At 39.7% G+C, this 21,666-nt stretch overlaps 1 protein-coding gene and 1 long non-coding RNA gene across 2 annotated transcripts; both read left to right on the forward strand.

Moving 5' to 3' along the window:
• Window positions 1-782: 782 nt before the first annotated feature.
• Window positions 783-3,651, forward strand: LOC125012431. The gene is made up of 6 exons (XM_047592389.1): window positions 783-838; window positions 1,006-1,350; window positions 1,652-1,693; window positions 1,788-1,895; window positions 1,981-2,009; window positions 3,437-3,651. The coding sequence occupies exons 1-6, from the start codon at window positions 793-795 to the stop codon at window positions 3,551-3,553; spliced, it is 687 nt and encodes a 228-aa protein (XP_047448345.1). The 5' UTR covers window positions 783-792; the 3' UTR covers window positions 3,554-3,651.
• Window positions 3,652-9,150: 5,499 nt separating this feature from the next.
• Window positions 9,151-10,143, forward strand: LOC125012575. Its single transcript, XR_007113302.1, has 3 exons — window positions 9,151-9,239; window positions 9,320-9,351; window positions 9,920-10,143. It is a non-coding gene; the product is annotated as an uncharacterized LOC125012575 (long non-coding RNA).
• The last annotated feature ends 11,523 nt before the right edge of the window (window positions 10,144-21,666 follow it).

Genomic DNA, 21,666 nt, shown 5'->3' on the forward strand with positions numbered 1-21,666 from the left:
CTAAGGGCAGACCCTGGATTGAGCGTCACGATACAGTACAAAATTAATTTGTCACAGTGGTCCATGTCCAAAAAAAGGAAGATTAGTATTTATTTGGCTGCAGTCTGCAACCTCACCACTAGATGACACAAAATTCTTCATCTTATTTAAGAGGGGAATCAGCCTGTTAGTATGCCCTGAGTGCCACTCTTGGAAATATTAATTTGACGCTTAGATGAGTATAGAGGACACGGTTGTAGTATAAATAAAACAAGACGATAGGTAAGCGAACATCACTACCACAGTCGTTGAGGCAGAATACTTTTCCCCAGTTGTGATATACACAGTTGTCCCTCTTGGCTGCGTACTCAACCCACACATTCACACCATTCTCTTAGTAAGACACTGTAGTGCAACAGAAAACAGTGTGGAGAGACAAAGGGAGTGGCTACTTGCAGGAAGCATGAGGTCAATAAAGGAGGTAAGATGAGAAAATGACCCACAACGGAGAACTTAGCTATATAACCATAGCTAATGAAAATATCCTCTCAAAACAAGTCTCTCTTTTATCTTTTCGTAATATCAGCACGTTGGTCCAGCAGAACATTATTTCCCATACGGTCAATAGATTTAAAAAATAATTTTGATGTCTGACTGCGATTCTTTCATTTTGTCGCATACTGCTTCTAGTACGGACAAAAAGTTGTGTAAGGCTTGAGTTTTCTAGCAAACACTTTTCAATACCCGCCCCCTTTCTAATGAAACCCCTGACAGAATATAAAGTGAACTGGCTGTAGCAGGGTTACACGCAGGATGAGGACCTTCACCTTAATAACAGTTCTGTTTCTCTGCAGCTACGGTAAGTAACATATTGAACAATTTTCAGCAACAGCTACACTATATCAACATTCCACTAACCCATAAGTATACTTCCATCATAGTTCAATTCATTTTGATGTATTTTTGTGATCTGTAATCTGTCTGTAATCTTTTGTAAGAACATTCTTTCTTTGTTGTTTGTTTCAGGCTGGACCTCCGTCTCAGCTTCTGAGTTTCAGGTTGTGGAGGTTCGAAATAGTGAAGAAGTCACTCTGATGTGCTCCAACATTTCCACAGCTCCAACTCAGACCGATTGGTTCAGAGTGGTCAACAGAACTGAGCCCAGCTGTATCGCCTCTATGTATGATGCTAATAGCACAGCTTTATTCTGTGATGGAGTTCAACATGGAAACTTCGAAATGAGTTCCAACATCACCACCGTCTTTCTTAAAATCAAGGGAGTGGATTTCTGTGACGCTGGGCTGTACTTCTGTGGATTTTACATAAAAGCACATACAGTCATTTCCAGTGCAACAGAGTTAAGAATTCAAGGTAAGAAAGTGGTTTAATCTCATCTCGTTCGGTAGATGTCTATGTGGAGATCTCAAACTGATTGCCATAGTATATCCAGAAAACAAGATGAAACAAGGGCAATGGGACTTGGGGAGTTTCTTGAAACGTTTCACCACTCATCCAAGTAGCCTCTCCAGTTCTCTACGCTCTTTGCCCTTGTTTCAGCTTTTGGGGGTATAATGTAAGTATGAGATCCTCCACAGACATCACCTTAGCATGAAGACAATTTGAAGGCCATCAGGAAATCAACATGCACGTTCGCATGTTTTTCTTTTTACAGATAATGATGAATCCAGGGTTGAAGTGGATTGTAAGGCTGAAGGTAAGATTTTCCCCTGTTAGTGATTTTTTTCACTGTGCACATTACTGTACAAATGTGAATACTAATACCGTACATACTGTAAATTGTTATGTAGAGTGTGACAACACAACGGATCTAATGAGTTTGATACTGGGTGGAGTGGCTGTTTTCCTCGCTATAGTCGTGATAGCTCTGGCTGTAAAAATCTGGAAACTTCAGACAGGTACAGTTGGCTTATAATTGGATGGGCTAACAAAGAGCAAAGTATACAGCCATTAACTAATCCGACTTTTGTATTTGCCATTTAGATGGGAATAAGGAACTGCAGGGAAACAAGGTGAACTATTTTCTTTCTCACAAACTGTACTGTTACATTGACTGTTACCATGTTAAGACTTGCATGTACCATACGATTAGCCTGTGAAAAATCAAACTGCATTCAGATTCAGACAAATAGCGAGTTATGGTCCCTCACTGTGCTCAACTTCACGCAACTGCTTTTTTTAAAACTACAATAACCTTAACCCTATCTAACATTCAGTTTTTGCTATATTGTGTCAAACTGTGCTTCAGAAACTATACACAACTCTTTGCAATACCGACAGAAAAACTCAATGAAGAGAAAATTACGTTTTTCTGGTAGTGTTTTAATCAAAGCACGGTTTGACGCTTTATCTGCTCTGAATGTACCTTGACCGGAAAGGTTTGAAGTTTTCAGTACTCTTATGAACAGTGGAGTGGACAGTCTTTATGCCGATGCACACTATTTTGCCAGAAGCATTTGCTCACCTATCATAATTATTGAATTCAGGTGTTTCAATTATTTCCATGGCCATAGGTGTGTAAATCAAACACAGAAGCATGCAGATTGCTTCTACAAACATTTGTGAAAGAAAGCTCAGTGAATTCCAATGTAGTACTGTGATAGGATCCACCTTTGCAACAAGTCCAATCCATTGAAATTTCCTTGCCACTAAATATTCCATAGTAAACTGTCTGTGGTATTATAACAGCGTGGAAGCAATTGGGGACGACAGCAACTCATGTTCATGACAGAGCAGGGCCAGTGGGTGCTGAGGTGAATACTGCGCCGAGGTCTGCAACTTTCTGCAGAGTGAATTGCTACAAACCACCAAATTTCATGAGGCCTTAAGGTTAGCTCAAGAAAAGTGTGTAGAAAGCTTCATGGAACGGGTTTCCAAGAACTTGACTGGCCTGCACAAAGTCATGACATCAACCTGATAGAGCATCTTTGGGATGAATTAGAGCGAAGACTGTGAACCAGGCCTTCTCATCCAATTTCAGTGTCTGAACTCACAAGTGCACTTCTGGGACAATGATCAAAAACTCCCATAAACACACTCCTAACCATAGGGTAAAGCCTTCCAAGGAGAGTTGAAGCTGTTATAGCTCAAAGGGTGGACTGATATCATATTAAACCCTATGGATTAAGAATGGGATGTAACTTAATTTCATATGCATGTAAAGGCACGTGAGTGAATACTTTCGGCAATATAGTGTGTGTTATGAATGTTGAAACAGTCTAAAACATTGGCTAATACTGTCCAGAATATTCTCCAGAGCTCATTTTGTTATTGTTGTTGAAAGTTTGTTCCTTGTAAGATTGTGCCATCATCTTAGTTACAATTTCACCACACTTCAGATTCTCAGTTAATATCCATTTTGGTGCACCCCACATGGATTTCAGATTTTTGGACAAACTCATCTACAATGTGTGTGATAATGTAACATTCTTCTCTTCAGAGGTCAGATGAGTTGAACTACGCAGCTCTAAGTTTCCGGGGCAAAGCAAAAAGAGGCCGTAGTCTTCCATCAGAGAGAGAGATAGAGCCACACGTTGTATATGCTGCCACCAGATAGACCCAGGAAGCACCAGGAACTGCAGCTCAGCTTTGTTATTAACTTGCACATGTCGTTTGGTATAAAATAATGTAAAATAAAGTGTAAATGTTTCTGTATTAATGTTCTGGTCTTGGTCATTCTTTCAGAACACATATGATTGTGCTTTTCTTCAAGCATTTGCTCTTATTTTGGTTGCCTTTTGTCAGAGAGCAAAACGAGAGAGAGAGAGAGAGAGAGACCATGGTTGAAGTGTGATGGAGGAGGAGTCAAAAAAGACACTTTGAGGGGAGAGACAGTGGGAGGAGTGAGATACACATTATACAGGAAGAGACAGTACAGTGTGGTCTGAGAATAACTGAGGGGAAAATCATGAGCTCTGCTGAAAGTTATAAACGTGCATAAATAAACTGTCAAATGAATGTATCAACACTGTATATACTTTACATTTTCTGAATATGTCAAAAATAAAGACTCCACCACATATCACACATATCAGAGAGCAAGAGTTTTGCTCCTCAGCAGGTCAGCCTTATCTGACATCTTTCAGTCACTCCACACCCCCCATCATTTTACTCAAAGCACTTTACCTTCACACTCAACACTGATATTAAAGATTCAACAATAAACAGAAGAGAACAGAACTCTCCTGTTTTGAATAAACAGTGACAGTTCACTGAATTAATTTATTCATTTCATTATAGCACACAGATGTGTGATGGATTTAAAACAAGCACTCAGTGCATTGCATGTTTATACATAACAAAGTATGCATGGCTTTTGGGAAGCTAAGGCCACGTTCACACACAGTTTTCCTTGACATCCTTTTGAGAACTTCTGCATTTAAAGGTCGATCCATTGCAAAACTGCATCTAGTTGTACAAAGGCTGAAGTACATATCCCTGGGCTATTCATGGCACTGTCTTTGATATACAAACATGCAATCTGTAATCCTTTCTAGCTCATTGTGGTGGTGAAGCAACAATATCGACCTAGTCACCTAACAAGCACCGTCACAAGCCTGTAGTCCGCTATTAATGATGTTGTTTGAGACGTTGGGGACTAGAGGGGCGATGACATCATCATGGTCGTCTCAGACGTCCACACAAATGACAAAAAAGGAACTGCACAGGCTCCATATTGTTCTTTTTTACCCTGGGACCAAGATTTAAGAGAGTGCAGTTCTAGTCACCAAAAATCCAGATTTGTCATGGCGGCCAGCAGAATCGTGCATGACTTATGCAGTTTCACCCAAAAATCATATTTGTGTAAACATGGCCTAAGTTAATGACTTCCTATGGAGCAGTATGGTTATTGATATGAACAGCACATTTTCTGAACAGGTGAACCTAATAAACATTCCATAAGCAGAAGGCCTGCATTAGAGAGAGGTGGAAACGCATGTTATTTATGCTGCGAGCACATAAACTTGCTCTTCCGTATGGGTGACTGAAAATTAAAATGAAAATTAAGTTACTGTTTCCATGAAGAGTTTGTGTACGTTTATCTTATTTTTTCTGCCTCGGCTCTCGACCTGAAAAGAACAAGCACATTTGAGGTTTTATGAGGAGGAGCCTCAAAGGAGACTGGTGACCGTCAAAGTTATTTATATAAATAGTCAAATTGTCTGCCTGGGAGGGAGGTGTGAGTGAGATACACATCAGTTCACAGGAAGAGACAGTTCAGTGTGGCCTGAGCACAACTGAAACAGCACGGTCTGTACAACTTTAAAACTAAGCATAAACAGATCTGCATTTGACTAAACTACATCAGCCTTCATATTTACACATACATTTGGTAAAAAATAAAGAAAACAAACATTAATGTACCAATCAAGCAACGGTTTATGACAAACATCTGTGTGAGTCATAAAATCTTCGCAACAGGAAGACTTCAGCCCTGACCACAAACATCAAATGACTCGCTCTTCTTTAGACAAAGAACAAAGCTACTTTAGAAAAACGGTTTCTCCTTTGTGATGCTTTTATACGAACAAAAACAAAACACACACGTCTCCTGATCCACAGAACAACTGAACCACTGGATTCTGTGGCAACATGGTTGTTTCTACAAGAGCCATGTAAACCAGGATTTAGCTTAGCTTTAGCCTCAAGAGTCACTTCTAATGAACACTGTACTAGTGAATGTAACAGCTACAGCATGAAGTGAATGTCAAGAAAATTTTAAATCACTGTCTGAAATTGTAGGTTGTGATCATTTTGTGTTTAGTTTGAGTTTTCAGTCTCCGTAATGTCAGTACTTGATCAAACTATGATTCAGCCTACAGTTCTATACATATTTCACTATGTACCGTGTACTTTTCTCCATTTCATTTACAATTTTCAAATTATTTTTTGTTCTGACACAGTGAGCATGCCAAGGTTCATGGTTTCATGCATATGTGGGCCAACAATAAGACTTGACCCCTCCCCCTGTCATTTTCCACTGCGGTGAGAACACCATGCATCAGTCAAAGCGAAAACCACACAAAGACTAGCCTTTGCCTCAGTGCAACAAAGCCACATGCAACAACTGTGCTCCTTTCACACAGAGTGTACTTCTCTGTTTTTAAAACTATCTTCAGAATGTTTGTAAAAAATTTTAAACAAAATATCTCACTATGCATCATGGTAATGCAATTCATCTCCATTATATTCACCTATATCTGCACCATCAATGACACCACACAGGCAGGTAAAGCACACGTCAGGCCCAAACTGTTATATTGCTGCTGATGTCATTGCTGCAACAAAAATAGGTCATCACGTAAAATGTAAGACAAAATGTAAGACAAAGACAAATACCAGAACAGAGGCTTTGTCTCTGCCCCAGAACTGTGGTAGAAGCACAAAATACATATCAAATATGAACCCACTGAGGATTTGGTGGACTCTGGGGTCAAATCACTTCAAGAGAATTTGTTCAGCATCTGGCCAGTAGGGGAGGCATTGAGCACAGTGCTGGTGAGTAGCACTCCAGTTGGTGAGAGCTCCATCTCACTAACAGAGCAACCAATCTTTGTCTGTGTCTATATTTCTGTTCATTCAACAACTGTGGATCAAATGTTCTGACCACAGGTGGATTGCTGGAAACCAAAATAGATGAAGCGTCTAATTTAGCGCTATTCAGAACCTGATTTGTTGAACAGAATCTGGTTCAATGAAACTGAAAACATACCCAAGCTTACACCTAATGTCCTAGATCAGCAATACCGACGTTTTCAGTGTCCCAACATGTTGTACTATCAATTATCTGAAGGCTAATGTATCAAATATAAATATATAAATTCATGAATTGGAAATACTCTGATACTATATACTCTGATTAATAAGTATTCGTTCATTTTACTTTTGAGCAGTACTTACACACACTTACACACAGAGATCACAGCAACATGAAGAACTTGTAACAATTCAAAACCTGGATAAATTCTTATCATGGGTTAGAAAAGCCCAGCTTTGAAGGTGGAGTCCTGCTGCATACCTACTATCCCCAAACTCATGGCCATAGTGTCTGTTCTGAACCCACAGAGTTTGGTCTTTCAGGTCGTTTCTTTTTTTTTTTGTATAATGTGCCTGAAAGAATTGCTGCATGTCACCAGAAGCTCAAAGATGTTTACTTTTCTACGTTAGTGGTTGGACATTTATTTATTTATTTTTTTTGGTGTTTGGTGGAGTGATTGTCTGTTGGCGTATTCAAGAGAGCAGCTGTTAGGGCTGTGTGTGGCCCCTGTGATGTGCTGTGCTGTGCTGGAGCGAAAGAGAAACACAGAAGAAGCAGGACAAAGCCAGCGGTGCAATCTGTGCTCATGGGGAACGAGATGTCTTTGGCAGGCAAGATGGACGAACTGCGCTTGTTGGGACCCAGGGGGAGTCGCCGTGAGCAGTGTGTGATGTTTTGCAGAGACCTCGCTGCAAGCGGAACTTCCGGACCACAGTGCATCTGTGGCCAGCTTTAAGACTCTACTTTAAGACTCTTGCATCCCACCCCTGGTGGACAGAGCAGCAACATAAGATAAGATCCACTCCACTGTCGCCATGAAACAGTCCAAACAACGGATCACCTTGGACACAATTTTGCAAATTTGTAGAAATTTTTTACCAGATAATACTTTACTAGATAAAACATTTGGCCAAACACTGAACCAAAGACATGGCTCAGGGCCTCTCGGTACAGACATTGGTGCAGTTGTCTTCTTTTGTTTAGCAGATGCTGTGCGCCATTCGTTGACTGTAAACAGTAAATAGCACGTCGAGATCAGTAAGTGGAATACTAGAGTTTATCATATATACACTGCAATATGACAGGTGCTCTATGTTCAACGCAAACCTCATGTCCTGCATATGATCAAAACCAGGATAAACCTCATTTCTGACATAGGCAGAAGGTAGAGATGTCTGGTTCGAGTGTAGTCGCACTCCCATCACCTCTATTATCTACTGCTGCCGGCTAGGTCAATAAGTAGCTGACTACTGGTCTGCTGGTTGGTTGTCCAGTTGGACCGGGCTTCTAAAGGAGTTTTGTCTTAGATCATGGCACAAGGGATTGTAATATCTCGTCCTGTGTATTAATGAACTTGAACCTGGTACACCACGGATTATTCCCGAATTGATTTCAGTGAGGGACAAGGCCAGGGTCTATCACAAGGCTAACACGAAGAGACCAACTAACCAATCACCAACTGACCTAAGAAGCATGTCTTAGGACTGTGGGAAGAAGGTGGAGTACCAACAGAAACCCCACGCAGGTACAGAGAGAACATACAAAGGAAATCATAAAGGTATTCACCTTTGGGCGAATCTGGCTCTTAGATAAATTTTAAACACAGTCTTTGGTTGCATCATTGTTCCTCACTGGCCACTTTATTAAGTACACCTGCTCAATTGTTTGATAAAACAAATAGCTAATCAGCCAATCACATGGCTGCAATTCATTGCATTTAGGCATGTAGAGGTGATCAAGACAACTTGCTGAAGTTCAAACCAAGCATCATAATGGGGAATAAAGGGTATTTAAGTGACTTTGAGCGTGATATGGTTATTGCCGGACGGGTTGGTCTGAGTATTTGAGAAACTTCTGGGGCCTCATGTACAAAGAAGTGAGTGAGTCTGAGGTCGAAGTGTTATTAAATGAAGTGGAGACACACACTGATATTCTAATTGGTAGCCTGTCGTCAGGCATAAACACAAAAGAAAGAAAAGTGTGTGGGAGTGTGTGTGTGAGGCTGTTAATGCCGTCGGGTCGGAGCAGCACAAATAAATCAATCGGTGCCAGCGTTGGTGAGAGGCCACATTCTCAGGGGGTAGCCATGGTCCCCTGGGGTCAAATGAAGGCAGAAAACATGTGAAATAGATTTATTTATACTGTGTATAATACAAAGAGATGTTTAGATGTAAAGCATCCAAAAGTAAAATCAAGAGTGAATTGATCTTTATTTATTTAAAAGGCACTGATGAGCCTGATGGTAACATGGACTGCAAATGTGAACGTAAGAATTTCCTTCATCTTTGAATTAATTTCATATTTTTCTTCATTTTATTTTAAACGCGATTTAAAATTTCTAATGTGACTTTCTTTCATGTAACTTGTCTTTTTTCTAAAGAGTCTGAAATGGTAAAGCTGGGGAGTGTGGCCCTGGGTGGACTGACTGTTGTCCTTGTAATGGTCATCATTGGTCTGGTTGTTCAAAACTTGATGCTTAAAAAAGGTACTTAGTCTTTTTATTATGCTATATATTCTAAAAATAGTTTATGATCCATAACCAGATGTTTTGTTTCTGTCACTCAGCTCAAGAAGAACAGAATCCAGAGCAAAGTCAGGTGAATGCAATGCTAACATTTAATTTTCATCATTCATTAAACACCCAATTCAGCCTCTATCTTATTATTATTATTATCATCATTATATTATATTACATACTATACTACTACCATATACTGTTTATTTACAACACTACCATCATGTCATCAGGACTACTGCCCTCATCCTACCACTGCACCTTGTCCACCTATGTATCTTGTGTTTTCTAAGTGTCCTTGTCCTATTGTGTGTTTTCACCTTTGCCTTTATTTTTATACCTCAGTATTTTATTCTATTGTATTTTATTGTACCCAAATACCGGACTGCTGTGACAACCTAATTTCCCTTCGGGATCCATCCATCCATCCATCCATCCATCCATCTATCTATCTATAGGTTTTGCTCATCTCCAACATTGGTATATATAGTACTGTATATTTAGAAATGTACTTACATTGTGTTTATATTGACAGACTACAGATGAGAAATTGCAGTTTGTCCATTAAAGAACACGTCTCTCGCAACTGTAAAATGTCTCGCTCAACATTACCTGGGACTATACTGTGACTGTAAATTTTCTTTTCACAGAAACGTGGCTCTGATGACCTGAACTATGCTTCAGTGACTTTCTGAGAGAAAAAAGAAGAAAACCAGAGACAAATGTTGTTTATGCTGCTACCAGATAGACTCAGGAGAAACTGGGAATGATACTGTATCATGATAATATGCTCTGTGGCTCTGGATGGTTTGTTGATAGGTGGAAAACAAAATCTCATTCCGCAATAAAGACCCAATATTCATTCACTGTCGTATTCTTTCTACGGTTAACTTTCAGCACTTCTCTCTATCCAAGTCTATTCAGGCAAACAAACATATGATTAGTGTTTATAAGAGAAGGAGCAACAAACTTTGACAACTGTCTGGATTGGCTCAGTCTGAACTGTTAACAGGGAGAGACAACATGTGGTCTGAAATCAGCCGAGGTAAAAATGATGACATTTGTTAAGTAGTATCTTTCTAGAAAGAAGATCTGAAAGGACACAGTGAATACTTGTAACACAGTTCTATACAAGCTTCCGAAGAAACACTGAGGACAAGTTGCAAAACCATTAAAAGCAGTGTTTTTATACTAGACTTTATGTGCATTCACAAAGCTTGTCAGTCATCTCTGTTAGGCTATATAAAAAAACAAAGACAAAACGTAAACAAGTTCAACTGGGCTTGTTGGGTTTCTTGAACATGTTACACCACTTATCCAGGTAGGTGAGGTCCACCTACAGGTGTTCCCAATAAAAACCTTATATCCCCACCAGTCATTTAGAGCTGATGAAGCTACTTGGATGAGAGGAGAAACATCTTTAAGTAATCCAGTAAGTCCAGTTAACCTTGTTCCAGCTCTGATTTATTGGATATCCTAGACCTTAGCACCTGGAATTGGCAGTCTTATTATTATTATTATTTATTTATTTTTTTTTTTTTTTTTTTTGCTGTTAACGCAGAAGATGATGGCAGATTGACTCCCAGACACAGACCATCAATCAACAGTCAGACCAGACTCGCCTGCCAAAATACTGACACTGCTGTCTCTGATATGTGACAACACAAATTGTCTCTTGAGATGTGCATTTGTGCTGCTGTGTTTCCAACACTTGTCATAATTATATTTGGTTGCAGCACTAGATATAACTGGGACATAGCATGTGTATGGGTAATAATATATCAATCAGCAACATAATAATAACAAACATCATTCAAACATACAAATAGAAGAAACATACAATCAGCAACATTAAAGCATTAACGAACAGGCAATGTACACCATTTAATAAAACAGCATGAACAAAACTTTGGAAATGAAGACAGAAGAAGTAGAGTGGTGTTGGAGTTAAGGGTGGAGGAGTGAGTAAGTGATTCTAAACAGGTGGGTTTTGAATCTGGTTTTAAAAACAGGGAAAGAGTCAATATTACGGGTGCAGATGGTAAAAAGTTCTAAAGCTTGGGAGCAGAGTTTCTCAAAGCTCTGCTCTCCAGGTTGCAGAGGTGAACAGTGAGGCAGAGGATGGAGGAGGATCTGAGGGAGTGTGCTGGAGTGGTGATGTGGAGAAGGTCAGAGAGATATGGAGGGGTGAGGTTGTGGATAGCTGTGAAAGTGTACAGAAGGATTTTGATTTGAAATCTTTGTGTGAGTTACTCTAGGATGGGGGTGATACGGTGAAATAAAGGGGTTTTGGTGATGATTCATGCAGCAGAATTTTGGACACAGTTACATTAATCCAGATGGGAGGTGAGGAGACTGTGGACAAAAAAGGAGGCAGTGTTGGGGTCAGGGAGGGGATGGTGTCAGTTGATATATTGAAGGGGGAAGCAGGCAGATCGAGTCATGTTATTGATGTGGCATTTGAATGAAAGAGTGCTGTCAAGGGTGACACTGAGCAGCTGTCCATAAGAAGGGAGTAATAATCAACTTTGGAAAGTGTAGATGGGTTGCCAATTAGAAGGGTTTCAGTTTTATTGCTGTTTAATTTCAGGAAACTGGAAATGAATTAGGATTTGGTTTCTGGTAAGCAGTCGTTATGGGAAGTGTGTGTGGAGTTGTGGGGTTTGTTAGAGAGGTAAAACTGGGTGTCAACCACGTAGGGGTGGTAGTGAATACTAAATTTACAAAAAATAGTGCCAAGGGGGAGGAGATAAATGATAAACAGAAGGGGCCCAAGAGCTAGTAATATAACTCAAATAAGTTAGGAGTAGGATGAATCAGTCATACTGTCAACTTGAGTGTGTGGGTGAGTGAAGTGTGTGAAGTTTGTATTTTTGGACATAGCTTAGGTTTTCCAACAGATTTGCAACCAGTAATCAACATTGGAACTGACCAGTAGGAAATTTTTCCATTTTTGTTTGTTTTGGTTTAGTAATAGTCTGTACAGTTTGGACAGTAGTTTTATTTTCTATTTTTTATCTCATCTTCAACTATTGCTTATCCTCACTAGTGACACAGGGGTACACCCTGGACAGGTCACCAGTCTATCGCAGAGCCAACACATAGACAAACGACCATTAACACTCACACTCTAAACTAGAATCATCAATTATCACCCAGAAAGGCCTGAACTGAACTCAAACCAAAACCCACCCTGAGCCACTGTGCTGCCCCTTTTTTGAAGTACATGAAATAGCGCCCACATTACGTGCAAGATTAAAAAGCTGTACTGTTCTCCATCTTATTGCTGTCTGCTGCATGAATGACTCCAGTTGTCTATTATATGACGCAATAGGTCAGTAGGCCGTATTAACCCACTGAAAACACACATATTGCCACCTAGTCTGGAGGAGTACATGTTTCCATCAGTTATCTGATTTTCTTCATTGCATGTAAACTGGGACTAGGATGGCATTCAGAAAGTCAAATTTGAGCATAGCCTGATTAAGCTATGCATGTAAACGCACTGAATACTATCAGCATCCAAACACACTAAAACCATGTCAAACATTTCCCTCATGTTCCTTTCTCGGCAATTCACCCTAACCCTAACCATTTCACATTATCCTTGCATGGGGATACATGTATGTTTACTTGAAATACACTTGTTACAGGTTGCTTTCTCAATCTCAATGTGTGGCATCTACAGCAATACAATAATTGTTTATGTAAACTACAACTAGCAACATGAAGACTACAGATTTTTAAAGCTGAACATATGATCCTGCTGCCATGAAAATTAAGAGAACATGTGTTGTCTTTATTTATTATGTGTTCACTGGGTTGTAATTACTGTCGTTTGAATATCAATGATTCTGTAATGATACAGTCTGAGTCGATCACAGACTTACACCTCCAGTTCCTCTTTGACTTGTGCACATTTTTGCATTTAACTACCTTTTAAAGCAGGAAGATGAGGGGGACCTCCATTCCTGCGTGATGACTCGCTTTGCCATAAGCAGACCAAACACAAGGGCCTTTTGTTAAGCTTTGGGAAGAGTATATTCAGAGCAGCCAAGTGTCCAAGCAATTGAAGTATCACAGAAAGGCCATCAAGGAACAGTTGCCTATTATATACTGTATGTTACTATAAAAGTGAAAAATATTATCCCAAGAAATCCTGATTTTGGGATATGCCCAAAAAAGTGGCCAATCGACCAACTGGGAGACTGACGTCTGTCACAGGTGAAATAATCTATTCAATTTGGTCTTGGAGAAGTGAAGACGATGAATAACTTTAAACTGGATGAGCTGAAGTCTGGCTGAAAATGGCTCACTGACAATGAACTGGCAATAAACAAGCACAGAAAAACAAACCATTCGGTTGGTCATTCGCTTCCTCACAGCATTGAAAGACTGTCGCTGGGCCAAAACCTCGGCAGTGTAGTCAGGAAATACGTAACCTCTATCACCATGGTAACTCCATGGTGGAGCCACTCTCCTGCTGAGCTGAAAGATGTTAGCGAGGTCACCATCATTATGGACCCTGGCGATGATGATCCGGTTTGTGCCTCAGATGGTGGTGAGCTAGGTCAATCTTGACGGGCTTTGAGAAATTGTCTCGACCAAGCAGCTCAGGAATCAAACATGAGTGACCCATTCACTTTGGCTTTGGAGTAGACTGTTGGCTCTCCACAGCTCCTTGTATGTAACTTCCAGCGTGGTGATGCAGGTGTCGGCGTGGGAAAGCGCCTCGTCCACATCATTTAAACGCTGATCATGTTCTTTTTGATGAGATGAGAGGCGCGAGTCGAGGTGTTCCACCACTGACTGCTTTAATTCATCCACAAGTGTAGAAACTAGCTATCTTAAGGCTCTGTTTGGTGATAAAATAGCCTTGTTGCCAGCGGCCTCAGTGCTCGCCGTGGAAGGTGTCTTTGAAGCTCCATCTCTCCGTGGCATGGTGTGAAACTGTCACCAACAACTCACAGTGCAACTTGCACATGAAAAAAACAACAACAACAATTGGCTGATTGGTTGCTGATTGAAGCAGAGCAGCCTGCCTCCGCCTGATCTATTCATACATTACTAATCTCTTTTAAAGTCTATATGTGGCAAGTTTAATTATTTTTTGCTCTGAGAAATCTCATGTGTGGCGTGAGATCGTGTGAACTTATTGAAATGCGTGTGTCTCACAGACCTGGCTATGAACAACTGGGTAAGCAACACGAACACCGCGCCTCTTTACTTTAAAAGCTCACCCTTCCTGGGTTCACTACATTTACGGACATTGCAGAGCTCCAGTCATACTCACAACCATGAACTTCCCCCTGATAACAGCTTTTAGTCTCTGCAGCGTCTGTAAGTATTGACTTTAATTGTTCCTAACTTCACTCCTCAAAGTATTGTTGTATGGTTAGTCTGTCATCATTCAATACATTCACTTGGTACTTCACTTTTTTCATTTTTTTCTTTTTCTTTTTACCTCATGTCACTTTAAAACTAGTAACTCTGTTGTTTCTCTGTTGGTTTCAGGCTGGTTCTCTGTCTCAGGTTCTGAGGTTCAGACTATGAACGTCCAGTTGGGTGAAAATGTCACACTCACATGCTCCAATGTTAACCAGTATGATACTGTGATAATGTGGTTCAGAGTGGTCGATCAAACATCAGATGGTTTTATTTGTTCTATGGACCCATCTGGCAAAGTTCAAACAACGAATGATCAATTCTCAAATGAAAAATATGAAACAAGTTCTAACAGCTCCTCTGTCTTTCTCAAAATCAAGTCTCTGGATTTATCAGACTCTGGGTTGTATGTCTGTGGAATTATCAGACCTGGAAATCTACTTTTAAGTAGGACACATTTAAAGATTCATGGTAAGTGTCTTTACTGTTATTGGTACATTTTGTCAAGTCATTTTCTGCTTACGATACAAAGAGATGATTTGATGTAAATCATCCAAAAATAAAATCAAGAATGAAATTCTTCATTTATTTAAAAGTCACTAATGAACCTGATGGTAACATGGACAACAAACGTAAACGTAAGAATTTCCCTAATAATTTGTGTCGTGAAAACAGAGTCTGATGAAATGGTAAAGCTGGTGAGTGTGGCCCTGGGTGGACTGACTGTTGTCCTTGTAATGGTCATCATTGGTCTGGTTGTTCAAATCATGAAGCTTAAAAAAGGTACAGAGGCTTTTATTTTATGTTATTTTATAAAAAGTAGTTCATGATGAGTAACCAGATGTTTTGTTTCGGTCACTCAGCTCAAGAAGAACAGAATCCAGAGCAAAGTCAGGTGAATCCAACTTTAACATGTATTTTTACTTATTGTTCAGTAAAGCTTAACCCAAATCAGCCTCTATAGGTTTTGCTCGTTTCCGATACATTAGTATGTACAGTATGTGATGTATATTCAGAAATATACTTATATGGGCTGCATACAAACTCGATAATGCAGCTTATCCATTAAAGAGCACAAACATGTCTCTAACAACTGTAAAATGTCTTCCTCAACATTACCTGGGACTATACTGTGACTGTAAATGTTCTTTTCACAGAAACGTGGCTATGACGACCTGAACTACGCTGCAGTGACTTTTCAAAAGAGAGAAAAAAGAAGAGAACCAGAGCCAAATGTTATTTATGCTGCTACCAGATAGACTCAGGAGAAACTGAAAATGATGCTGTATCATATTAACATACTCTGTGGCTTTGGATGACTTGTTGATGTGAAGAAGAATAAACAAATTCTGCAATAAAGACCCAGTATTCATTCACTGTCATATTCTTTCTACAATCAACTTTCAGCACTTCTCTCTGTCAAAGTCTATTTAGTCAAGCAAACATACTGTATGATTAGTGTTTACAGTTAACAGGAAGAGACAGCATGTTGTCTGAACACATGAGGTGAAAATGATGAGACCTGCTAACTGGTATCTAGAAATAGGATCTGAAAGGACGCAATGAACACTGTAAGACTCTTAACTGTAACACATATATGAGTCGTTTTGTACCTTGGTCAACTTATTCCATGTTCACCTTTTGGGAATGTTTTCTTATGTTTCTCTCACATTCATCCTACTCAAAGCAGTGAGACAGAAAAAAGGCAATCATATGTGGGATTCATGAAACTCAAGATGACGAGTCAAACTTGTTCTTACCCATCTGTCAAGACCAAGTAGTAGGATAGTGAGGAAAAAAAGCACCTAGGAACATTTATAAATTCATTCTAGTGTGTACAATAGAATCACAAGACCTGAAAAATGCAAGGACTGCTACGTCATCAGTGCAGTTAACATCATGTGCAAATAAAACACTTCAATCTGATAATTAACACCAATAACTGAAGTTACTAAAACTTAAGATTGAGAACTAGACCACACCCCATGTTATTGTTTCCTGCACTTACGTATAAAACTGTGTCCTTACTCTCTGTCTCTGTATCTCCATTCATCTCAGTTCTCAACCCCTACCCTCTATGTCCCTCTCTTTTCTCGTCTTCCTCTTTTACCTTTCATTACAGGAACCAGGAGACAAGGACTCAAAGTTTCCAGAGTTCTGCCTCCAGTCTGAGTCTCAGTCCCTGGGTTCCTCTATCATCACTCTATCATCACATAAATACACTTACTACAGGTTCCTTTCTACATCTCAGTGTGCAGCATCTACAGCAACACAACAGCTATTTATGTAAACTACAACTACAGCACATGAAGACAACTGAGGGTGTATTTAAAGCTGAGAATGTGATTCATCTACCATGGAAATAAAACGAACATATGTTGTCTTTATTTAGTATGTGATCACTGGTTGTAAATACTATCGTTAGAATATCATTGATTCTGTAATGATACAGTCTGAATCAACACTCACTGCCCTAAAAGCAAGTACAGTATGTAGCTAGTTACCAACAACAGGGTAAGCAACACAAACAACCCACCTCTTTACTTTAGAGATAATTTATCTGCATCATTAGTCAGGTGTCAATCAAAAGACGTCTTACCTTCAGCCCTACACACCACAAAATCCCTCAGGTTTTACTTGCATTATTACATACAAAATCACATTCAGAGTGTAATAATGAATAGTTTTAATAAGTATTAAATGTTGTAGATGTTTGCCACAGTAAGAAGCAGGATGGGAGAGTGTGAGGTTTACATTCCCTGTTTGACAGGAAGAGACAACACCGTGTGGTCTCAACACAACCGAAGCAAAGACTGTGAGGCTTGTTAGATCAAAGGTTTCTAAAACAGGCAACTGAAGCTGTTTCAACCAGAAAACAAGAGAATAACTCCCCATTGTTCATCTTAAAGATGCTCAATATCATTCATCAGTTTAATATTCTTAACCCTGTAAACCCTGCAAACATTGAGAATATATGAAATACTGTCATGGCCCAGGCCTAGGGGCACCTGGGTCACACACGATAAAGTGCCCCCACTCTTCACACTCCCAAAGAGGATGGCTAAACATGCAATCTGATGGTTATTAAGTAGCAGTTTGTTATTTTGTTTAATCTTCAGAGTGGATGGAGGAGTCTCCAGGGCCTGCTGCCAGCTCCTTAGGGTTAATGGCTGGCACCTGGCTGGGTGTGGCCACCAGGTCAGAGCCAAAAGGTTCACTTGTTGGAAGCGACTCACTCTAGCTGGGTTGGACCTCCAGCACAACCTGTGGAGGTTTTGGGGCCTTTGTTTTTTTGTTTAGTTGTTGGGGTTGGTTTGGGTTTAGGTTTTTGTACATTCACTCATACACACACCCGCATCCATGCCGCGCTACATCCTGACTACTGATCACATCTGAGCTTTTGTTTAACTTCAATGCCATGCGTGGTCTCCAGCTTTTGTTGAGGTTCCTGGAACACCGAACATGACAACAGCTAAATGAAGATCTACCTTATGGTGTAGGGCTGCTTTTCAGGGGCTGGACTTGATCCAAAGTTCCAGGGACAGGAACTCTGAATGCTTTAGCATACGAAGAGATTTTGGACAATTCCATGCTCTCATCATTGTAGGAACAGTTTAGGTATGGCCCCTTTCTGTTTCAACATGACTGTGCACCAGTTAGGCGTGGGCAGTATGGTGTAAATACCATGTATCACGACACAACAAAATACCAGCATTTTTTGCATTTTCATCCAACTTACTATACAGAAACGACTGCGATGTCATTTCATTATAGTACAGTGCTCGCACGCCACTAGATGCAGTATGCGGGTCAACAGGCTGTTGCAACAGTTGGCCCAGTCATAAGGCCCAGTGCGTGAAGATGGGGGCTGCAAGTGATGGCGGTGCGGAGTTAGTAAAAAAGGCCCATGCCTCAGCTGTTGTCTGGGAGCGTTTTGGTTTCCTGCCAAATGATGAAGGTGAGCACGCAACAAAGTCTGCAGCAGGAGCAGTAGAAGCCGATAAAACAAGAAGCTAACTTTGGCCAGTCTGCTTGCAAGAACATCTGCAGGAAAAGTGTAGGTGTTTTGCTGTTTTGGTGAAAAAAGGCTACCTGTTATTGCTTGAATTAGGCAATTTATTTTCTTTTGATTTACCAAAGATGTGATTTGAACTCTCATGCAATGTTAACCGTTTTCTGGTGGCTTTGTTGTCGTAAATAAATTTCTTAAACATTTCAACTGTTTGTGTTATGATGTCAAATACAGAATATCTAAAACACAGAGTAACAAAGAAACATAAATTACTATAGAATGTGAAGATGATATGACATATAGCCTACAATAGAATATATGAAAAAGACACACAAAGAAACGTAAGCCTAGCAACAGTACACAAAGCAAGGTCCATAAAGACATGGATGAGTGAGTTTGGTTTGGAAGAACTTAACTGGCCTGCACAAAGGGTGGGCTGATGTCATATGAACTCATCCACAAGCGTAGAAACCATCTATCTTAAGACTCTGTTTGGTGATAACCGTAGCACGGTGTGAAACTGTCACCAATGCATCACAGTGTGACTTGCACATTAAATAAACAACAAAAACAAAATGAACCAATGCATTACCATATAAATGGACACCGGGGAAACACGTCTACTCCATTACTACGCCCCCTCCTATTTTCTGACTGGCTGATTGGTCGCTGATTGAAGCAGAGCAGCCTGCCTCCGCCTGATCTATTCATAGATTACTAATCTCTTTTAAAGTCTATATGTGGCAAGTTTAATTATTTTTTGCCTTGAGAAATGTCATGTGTGGCGTGAGAGCGTGTGAACTTATTGAAATGCGTGTGTCTCACAGACCTGGCTATGAACAACAGGGTAAGCAACACAAACACCCCGCCTCTTTACTTTAAAAGCTCACCCTTCCTGGGTTCACTAAATTTACAGACATTGCAGAGCTCCAGTCATACTCACAACCATGAACTTCACCCTGATAACAGCTTTTAGTCTCTGCAGCCTCTGTAAGTACTGACTTTAATTGTTCCTAACTTCACCCCTCAAAGTATTGTTGTATGGTTAGTCTGTCATCTTTTAATACATTCACTTGCTGCTTGACTTTATTCATTTTATTTACTTCATGTCACTTTAAAACTCTGTTGTTTCTCTGTTGGTTTCAGGCTGGTTCTCTGTCTCAGGTTCTGAGTTTCAGAATATGACTGTCCAGTTGGGTCAAGACGTCACACTCACATGCTCTAATGTTGACCAGTATGATACTGTGATATACTGGTACAGGGTGGTTGACAGAACCTCAGTTGCTCTCATTGATTCCGTGTTCCCATCGACTAAAGTTGCCACAAAAAGTGATCGACTCCAAAATGGAAAATATGAAATAATCTCTGACAACTCCTCTGTCCTTCTCAAAATCAAGTCACTGGATTTATCAGACTCTGGGCTGTATGTGTGTGGAAAAATCAGAAAGCAGGATCTACTTTTAAGTGGGACATATTTAAAGACTGATGGTAAGTGGATTGTAAAGTCTTTACTTTCATTGATGCATTTTGTTTGTCAAGTCGTTTTCTTCTTATAATACAAAGAGATGCTTTGATGTAAATCACCCAAAAGTAAAATCAAGGCTGAAATGATCTTTATTTATTTAAAAGGCACTGATGAGTCTGATGGTAACATGGACAACAAATGTAAACGTAAGAATTTCCTTTATATTTTTCTCCATTTCAATTTTAGTGTAATCTCAAATCTCTAAAGTAAAACAGAGACTAACTTTCTTTCTTGCAGCTTGTCTTTGTTCTAAAGAGTCTGATGAAATGGTAAAGCTGGTGAGTGTGGCCCTGGATGGACTGACTGTTGTCCTTGTTATGGTCATCATTGGTCTGGTTGTTCAAAACACGAAGCTTAAAAAAGGTACTTTTTTTTTTAATTCTTCATGCAAAATTCCTTAAACACAGACAACAATCATTAACCAGATGTTTTGTTTCTGTGACTCAGCCCAAGAAGAACAGAATCCAGGGCAAAGTCAGGTGAATCATTTTCTTGTTTCATAAACATTGCCTAAAGTTAGTCTCAATATGATTTGCTAATGTAGTTTATGTCCATTGGAGAACACAAACATGTGTCTATTACAACTGTAAAAAGTCTTGCTCCGTCCTAACTTGGCCTTTAATAGAACTGTAAATGTTGTTTTCACAGAGTTGTGGTTTTGACGACCTGAACTGGGCTGCAGCGTCAACTAGAAAGAGAGTTAAAAGAAGAGAGCTGGAGACAAATGTTGTTTATGCTGCAAACAGATAGACTCAGGAGAAACTGGACATGATGTTGTGTTGTATTAATATGTTTTGTGGCTCTGGATGGTTTGTTGATGTGAGGAAGAAAAGTCTAATTCTGCAATAAAGATACAATTTCCATTCATTGTCATATTCTTTCTAAGATTAACAAACAAACAAACAAACATATGATTAGTATTTAGAGGAGGAGCTGGTAAAATCACTGACATGTCTGCATTGACTCATAGCTCAGTCTAACCTGTAATAGGGAGAGAAAACAGATTAATCTGTAACACATTTGTAAACAAGTTTCTGGAGAAACATTTAGGACAGTGTGGAAAATATGAAAGTAACAGGTTTGACAGGAAGAAACAACACTGTGTGGTCTCAACACAACCGAAGCAAAGACTGTGAGGCTTGTTAGATCAAAGTTTTCTAAAACAGGCAACTGAAGCCATTTCAACTAGAAAACATGAGAATAACTCCCCATTGTTCATCTCAAAGACGCTCAAGATCACTCATCAGTTTTATGTTCTTAAGCTGGTTAAACTCCAAGCATGCCTTAAATACATAAAGGCTTGGATGATCTGTAATTTTCTACTTTTAAACTCAGACAAAACAGAAGTGATTGTATTTGGCTTCAAGCATGTCAGATATTCATTATCTAATCACCTGGTTTCATTGGATGGCATTACCTTGGCCTCCAGTACTACTGTGAAAAACCTTGGTGTTATATTTGAACAGGATATATCC

Source organism: Mugil cephalus, chromosome 1 (assembly GCF_022458985.1).
Source record: "Mugil cephalus isolate CIBA_MC_2020 chromosome 1, CIBA_Mcephalus_1.1, whole genome shotgun sequence".
In the NCBI taxonomy this organism is placed as follows: Eukaryota; Metazoa; Chordata; class Actinopteri; order Mugiliformes; family Mugilidae; genus Mugil; species Mugil cephalus.